The sequence below is a fragment of the Cyprinodon variegatus genome, unplaced genomic scaffold (assembly GCF_000732505.1).
Source record: "Cyprinodon variegatus isolate N-32 unplaced genomic scaffold, C_variegatus-1.0 Scaffold725, whole genome shotgun sequence".
Classification (NCBI taxonomy): domain Eukaryota; kingdom Metazoa; phylum Chordata; class Actinopteri; order Cyprinodontiformes; family Cyprinodontidae; genus Cyprinodon; species Cyprinodon variegatus.
In genome coordinates this window covers 282987-290778 of record NW_015151178.1, presented here as the reverse complement: position 1 = coordinate 290778, position 7792 = coordinate 282987, and the positions used below count along the sequence as shown (strand labels likewise).

Below are 7792 nucleotides of genomic sequence, written 5' to 3'. Positions count from 1 at the left end.
CTATAAACAACAAATCTTTTTCTGGAATGAGTGAAACAATCAATTAAACACTTTTGACTATATTTGAGCTTCTTTCTGCCTCGTGGAAACATTTTTGTTGTCTTTACAGAGAGATTCTTTGTCCTTACAGACGTTTGGAGGTTTTACTGTGACACAGCAGAGCCTTTTCACACTGTCACATCCTGCCTCCTCTGCAGCAGAAGGAGATAAGCAGCGAAAGCAGAACTGATGTCAAACTCACGTTGCTCAGGTCGATGGTTCTCACACTTTGGAAGATGTAGTGCAGCTCAGATGGGCCCGACAGGACGTGGGAAAGGTACCGGGCCCATTCAGAGGCCAGGTTCTCCTTACTGCTGAGCTGCAGAAATAAACGGACCTCACATTAGAGAACGTTCTGTTCATGATAAAAGATTTAAACAGGTTCTATTCATAAACACATTTATGTTTTTTTTAATTCGTCTCGCTGTAATCCTTCTCTAAGTGACACACCTGATAGCTCTGGCGAACTGATCCGTTGTAGAAGCAGAAGAGGCTGATGAGATGATCCAGGAGCTCACAGACGCTGACAGTAGGAACCTCCATGGAGCAGCCGAAAGCCTTCAGAGAACACAGTCAGAACGGGTTCCTGCTGGGGAGGGAGGAGAGCCAGGGCAGCAGGTCTTACCCAGAAGAAGTCCTCCTTCATGCGGATGGCGAACTTGCAGCGCCGCAGCCTCAGCGTTTGAACAGCAGAGGAGGAAAGCTCCGAGACGCAGCGGCTGACGCCGGCCAGCTGACCGCAGAGCAGGTCCTGCATGTCCAGAGGGGTCTGAGAGGACAGAGAGGACAGCAGGTCTTTAGGAGGACAGCTGGGTGGGGGGGTTAGAAAGGTGCTGTGGTGTGTGAGTCTGTCCTACATCTTCAGGGTAGAAGTAGCAGATGCCGTCCCTGGTGGGGTCCCCCTCCCCTCTGACCTTTGACCCATCATAGAGGAAGAAGTAAGTGCACCTGCAGCAGGAGGAGAAGAGAGCAGAGAGGAGTCTGATGGTGGAGGGTTATAGTCCTGAAGGTTTGGGTCTGAAACTGCTGGGTTTATAGAACCAGATCAGAACAGGATCAAAACCAGATCAGAACCAGATCAGAATCAGATCAGAACCAGATTTAAACTGGATCAGAACCAGATCAGAACAGGATTAAAACCAGATCACAACAGGATCAAAACCGGATCAGAACCAGATCAGAATTAGATCAGAACCACTGACCCGCTCAGATCTTACCTCCTGGAGTCTGGCGGCTTCAGCTCAGCCATCAGTTATCTTCAGGGATCGATCATGGGTTTCCTCCTGCAGGCTGAGCATGGACTGACAGAAAGCAGCAGCCAGTCCGCAACAGCTGACCAGCTGTCCTAATGTCCCACAGTCCTACCGTCCAGCTGTCCTAATGTCCCGCAGTCCTACCGTCCAGCTGTCCTAATGTCCCGCAGTCCTACCGTCCAGCTGTCCTAATGTCCCGCAGTCCTACCGTCCAGCCGTCCTAATGTCCCGCTGCGTAAAAACGGAGCGCAGAGGTTGGTGACCCGGAGCTCACTGAGCGCCTCTGTCCATTACTGCAAACCGACCTGTGAAGCTGTCAGTTCAGCTTGAGGAATGCAGCTCAGTCACACGCAGTGGAAGTCATGTGAAACTACGGGAAGTATGGAGGGACAAACTAGGCGGAAATCAGACGCGTTTCTCTTGAGACGGGAAATTATTCTGAATATAAACTAAATTATATCAACAGTTTTTTGTGAGTTGACTCCTTAATATAAGATCTTAAAAAAAAAGTGTTTGTAATATTTATTAGTCACAAAAAAGTTAAATAAAATAAAAAGAAAAAAGAAAGATAATCATTTTATGTTTTTTACAGATACAGACTCCCATGAAAGCAGGTTATTTCACTGACATTCACTTCAAAGGAAGATAGAGGACCAAAAACCCTCAGCACTGCTTCAACATGTCTCTAATCATCTCTAATCGAGTAAAATGAAAACAAGCTTTTCAAGGAAAAAACTCAGAGTAAAAAATATTTGGTAAAAAAGGTTATTCAATCACAGAGTAACTGTTTTATTTCAAATGATGCAATGAGAGAAACTGAAATAAATTATATGCTAATTATTTTGTGTTTAAGACTTTAGAAATAAAATAACTGTAAAAAAAAAATATATATATTGGAAAATGCAGTCAGAGGAAATACTTCTACAGATCATTTTAAATAAAACATACAATAAAGTATGGATAATAGAAATGAACTACCTCTACTAACAATGTCAACTTTCTACTGTATATCAACTTGACCTTTGACATTTAAGAATATTAAATTTCATTGTAAAAAAAAAAGAAGGAGATAAGAATAATAAAAGTTATTGAAGACGAACTCCTCTAAAACTAGTATATGTTTAGGATTTATTCTTTGAATGTTTAGAAGCAGTTTGATTCAATCCTGGACTGGAAAAAAATAAAACAAAGACCAGATGAATTAAATCCTGCCATCAGGTATCATCATTATTCATTATAAAAGAAGCATAAAAGAGTAAATAAATAAAAGAAACTCGGTCAGACTGGAACTAAATCCAAACAACCCAGCATCCTTTCAGCCTCTAGCAGCAGTCATCCTCATCCTGTTTTCAGCGCTCGATTAGAAAGTCTGCCTGGAGCCATGAACGCGCACAGCCTGCAGCTGTGGACGAGCGGCGGGCGGCTTCCTCTCACGCTGCTTCGATAAAACGCTGAAGCTGATTTTCAGCCTCATCTTTGTTTCGGTTTCAGCATCATCCTTCTCCCTCTGAGCGCCTCTTTCTGCGGATCCACGCGGGGAAGATCCACGGCCTCCCGGAGCGCCGTGGACGCGCAGGGGGGTGGGGGGGAGGGGATAATCCTAGCAGCTGCCTTTGTTCAGCATCCATTGAACCTGATGGTTAATAAACTCCTCACAAAAAGCAGGATTCAGACTTTAAAGGACAGATTTACAACAGGAGGCAGATTTTTTTTTTTAAACAAATCCTTTTTAATAAATTCATAAAAAATTAGTGACATAAAATAACTAATTACAGACTAATTACATTAGAAACACAATAGAGGATTATAAATAATAATCTCAACTAAATATGACTAAATGTCTGAAGAATTCAAGCTTTATTGTAAAATTTATTTCCTCCTTCTTTGCATTCAGATGAAATAATTAAAAATATGGTCAAAATACAGTTTAATAAACCAGAAATAAACCTGAATGTCTAAAAATTACATTTTATACCTGGTTATAGATGTTTTATGAGTGAAGTGAGGTCACTATATGTCCACACAGATCATATTCCACTAAAACAATCCACAGGAACCTAACAGTAAAAAATAAATGCAATTAAAAACAGGAGGACATCAGATCAATTCCAGTCATATTTTCCCTATAATATTAACTCCTAAAATGTCAAAAAGTGGATAAAGTTCAGACGTTCAGCACAGAATGAGCCGTTTGCTCCTATTTGCCTGCAAACGGTCAAACAACATGAGAGTAAAGCGGCCAACGGCGAAGAACTGAAAGAGGTTTACAGTTTATTAACTCTGAAAAACACTCCTGGAAATAGATTTGATCTCTAACTTTCTACTAAATTATTTTTTACACTGTAAAAATTGTAAATCTAAGTGAGTCTGTTTTTCTTAAAATAAGTGCTTTTTTATTGAGCACACTTTTCCAATGGAGAAAGAGAATTTACATTTAAAATGAGAAAAAAACCAACAACTGCATTTTCTTATTTTAAGTGCATAACATCTAATTATCATATTTCAAGGGTAAATATGCTAATTCCATCGGCAGACCATCTCATTTTACTACTCAAATTAAGGGTAAATACATTTATTTAAAACATTCTAACTCATTTTCAGAACGTTTTAGCAGTGTAGTATTGCAGTGAGTCCTAGAAGTCCATCCTAGCTTTAAACTAGTTAATAAGTAGGTTAAAAACAACCAAACCTCAGACAAGGCTCCACATTTATTCCTCTAAATTTATCTACATTTAATAATTTATTTTAGCAGTTTATTTAAAATCTCATAAAAAGCAATAAATTACAAGCATTTATTTCTATTAGTTTTAATGATCATGAATTCTTCTAATTAAAACCCAATATTCAGTTCTTTGATCATTCAGAATAATGTTAAAAAAAGCAATAAATAAAGCTATTTTCTATGATTTCATCCTCAATTAGAGGAAGAAAGAAGCTGCCTGTTCAGAGAGAACTTAATGGAAAGGTTAGTGGAAGGAAAACATGTGGGAGGAAACAGTGATTGTTCGGCTTTAAAATCCAAACATTTACAGAACATCTGGAACATCTGCTGCATTCCTCATGGTAAGCTACTTCTGCACCACAGGAATCTAAAATGAAAAATGACCTGTTAGGTTTCTAGCGGTTTAAATGTCTTTTTTAGGTAACAGTCATTTTTTTAATATTATGTGTCGTGTTTCCACAGTCGGCGCTGAATTAGATCAAAGGCTGGTGGAGCAGTCTGGAACATCCAGTGCATGGACAAACCTGCCAGCTGTTATAATGGCTTTATATCATGTTGGGATTTTATGACAAACTAAATAACAAATATTTTAGCTGCAAGTCATTCCAGTCAAAAACAAGAAGAAATAAGGAGTTGAAATATTTGCCTCTGTGAGTAATTAATCTGGAAATGCTGACTTCCTTTATGTTTCTGCATGTTTTTGATGCTGAAGGACAAATAAGTCGGATTAAAGTGTGACTGACTGGAGCTTCAGGCCTCGGAGGCTTCCTTCATATGATGACTGCTGTGTTTGATCTTCCTGCTCATAACTAAATAAATAAATCCTAAGCTGTTTGCAGTCTGCTTATTTTCAGTCTGGTGATTCCTTCATTAAATCAAATGCGGGAAATTTTGATATTGAGACTATTTTAGAAAAACTGGATATGGAGCTCAAGCAGAGACGGCTCTGATTGACACCGAAAAAGAGATTTGTCATCTGAGAAAACGGGATTCAAAAGTAATTCAACAGTAAATCAACATTTCTACTGAAAAAATAAAAAAAAACGCGACAATTCTCTCATTTTATGCTAGAGTTTCTCTTTTTGTTTTCCAAAAAATAGTTTTAGTCTCACTGCAGAATTCCTTCAGTTAGGATGTTAATACAAACTGGGACTGTTTTGGATTTTGGGGGCGGAGCTAAACTGAAGGCTCCTTTAGGGCCCCTCGGTTTTTCCGGTACTCTTCACCACCAACCTGCTGTGAACTCATGGAAAGCTTCAGTCCAAAAAGTTCTGCTCAACTATTAGGAAGATATTGTTTGTAATGCTATCGTTCCCATTAGCTGCTTAAAATGACAGCAGATCAAGTAGGTTTAATTTAAACTCAAGCTAAGGGGTTACTTATATTTTGAGAAATTTACATTTAGCTGCTAAAAGTGAGCAAAAAAATTATTTTAAAAAAAAACCTTTTGTTTAAAATAGCACAGAAAAGGCTGGTTTTGCTCCGTCTCCCTAGCAGCTGGAAGAAAGTTACCTGCTGCAAAGCTGCAATAATATAAAATCTACAAAGAAATACAGCGACAGACACATTCGGTGGCGAATTCCAAAAAAGTTCAAAACAATCCATTTTTTCCAAGATTGAAGACATTTCGCTTCCCATCCAGGAAGCAGTTTTAATTTAATTCAATTGCTGTTAAATGTTTTAGCAGCAATTGAAAAAGCTTCATTTTTTGGAAAGACCTGGATGACTGAGAATCTTCACCAGCAGAATGTGGGGAAATGACTAAATCAATTGTCGGTTTTTATAGCTAATGAAGATAATATTAATAATATCTTACTTGTGGTTGAGCAGCAGTATATGAACCAAAGCCTTCTACAAGCTCACAGCAGGTAGATGACAAGGAGCATTGGAAAAACAGAGGATCCCTGAATGAGTCTTTGGTTTAGCCCCGCCCCCAAAGCCAAAACAGCTCCAGCTTGAAGTCACATCTTTGTCAATACCCCATAATAACTGAAGGAACTTTGCAGTGACACTGAATCCATTCCTTTTTGGGGAAAAAAAAGAAAAACTGAAGCATAAAATGAGGGAATTATCACAATATTGAACTTTTTTGCAGGAATATCAGACTTTTCAGTGTTTGAACTTTCAGTGTATAATTTTTTTAAATTTTCATTCTACTCCTCGGAATCCCCTTTGGGTGTCAATGCCGTCACTGGTTTAGCTCCATAACTGGACTTGAAATGTGAATTTGCTTAAACCTTCAGTCTGTGGGAGAGCGAGCCATGACTTTGGGTCGCTCATATTTAAACATAACTACAGGCGGTGAGACATTTACAGCAGTTATAACTTCTAACCATCAATACTGTCCTTGTTTCTGAGATATAATAATATAATAAATCTATCCTAGTACTGTTTTTAATTTTGTTTTTTTTACAGTCACATCAGCTGTTTATCAAGTAACAGAATTTCCTTCTCCAGCTTCTTCATTTTCAGCGCTCTGTAGGCCATCTCCTGGTCCCGGTTCTCCATCTCCTTTTTGAGGTAGCGACAGTAAAGAGCTCTTATTTCATCCGTCTGCTTCTGCACAACAAAACGTGATGTTAGTGAAGTCAGCAGAAACTCCTGCTTGTTTTATGTCTGTCTGGTCTAACCTTAGAACATCTAGGCCCTCTTGTGGGCTCTGCTGAGACGCCGCCCTCCTGAAAACTGCTGTTCTGCACGTCCTTCATCAAAAGAAGAAAAAAAAACCTTCTGTGAGGCTGTTTCTTAAAGGCTAAAACGAGGCACGTGTCCAAGTGTTCACCTCATCAACATGAGCCTCGCTGACGTCTGTCTCGTCTCCGCTGAGGCTCTCTGGTTCCGTCTTAGTGACGGGCAGGAGGAGCACCGGGTGGCCGGACACTGTCAACAACAAAACCCCCAGTTAGCTCCAGCTGAAGCCGCAGGGTTTAACGAGGCGCGGTGAAACGTACCGCTCATGAAGGAGCTGTCAGAGGCGGCCGAGTTGCCGACGCAGGAGCCTCCAGGCAGGACCTCCATCCTCAGAGCGCTTTCTTTGCTGCACGCTGCGTCCTCCTCTGCTGAGGTCAGAGAGGGGCTCCCGGACCCCCCCTCAGTCCTCAGCACCTCCGCTCTTTTCCTTTTTGCTGTTCGGGGACAAATTTTACAGGGATGAGTTTAATCCACCAGGTCTGAGACCGAGAAAAGTATTGAAAAGCAGAGCAGAAAGGTCACTGCTGCGCTGCGGGAATACCTGTCTGGATGATGTTCTTGTGTTTGACTTTCACTTGCTGCCATGTTCTTTTGTAGCCGCTGTCTGAGGCCCTGAGTCAGAAAACAACAATTAGGTTCCAACTCGTTCACACAAGCCTCTTGTCTCAAATGGAGGAATTCAAGTATCTCGGGTTGGGGGTATATCGGTGTGGCGTCAGCAGTGATTTGGTGGCTGTATCAGATTGTCATGGTTCCCACCCTCACCAATGGTAATGAGATCTGGGTATAAACTGAAAGGACAAGATCGTAAATAAAAGCGGCCAAAACTCATTTCGGCTGCTTCAAGATCGGGAGGAGCTCGCAGTAGAGTCGTTGTTCCTCTACGTCAAAAGGAGCCAGCTGAGGTGGTTTGGCATCTGTTTTGGATGCGTCCTGGTCGCCTCCATCTGGAGGGGTTCCTGGCATGTTCCATTGGGAGGAACCTTATGGAGGGCCCAGGACATGCTGAAGGGACTATGTCTCTGAGCTGGCCTGGTGTCGCCTCTCTGTACTGTTGCCAACCAGATAGCAGGTAACTTTCCAGTTC

General features: G+C 40.9%; 1 protein-coding gene across 3 annotated transcripts in view; it reads right to left on the bottom strand.

The window, feature by feature from the left end:
- The window catches only part of hps4 (Hermansky-Pudlak syndrome 4), a 7767-nt gene extending 6294 nt beyond the window's left edge, over positions 1–1473 (bottom strand). The window contains exons 1-5 of one of the 3 annotated variants that reach the window (XM_015395103.1): positions 1257–1473; positions 897–1065; positions 665–808; positions 490–597; positions 242–358 (exon numbers count right to left, since the gene is read on the bottom strand). In XM_015395103.1, coding sequence (XP_015250589.1) covers positions 242–358; positions 490–597; positions 665–796 — 357 coding nt within the window. In that variant the 5' untranslated portion in view covers positions 797–808; positions 897–1065; positions 1257–1473. The remainder of the gene's footprint in view (positions 1–241; positions 359–489; positions 598–664; positions 809–896; positions 1066–1256) is intronic. The other 2 variants (XM_015395102.1, XM_015395101.1) reach the window with 2 other exon arrangements.
- Positions 1474–7792: the final 6319 nt, after the last annotated feature.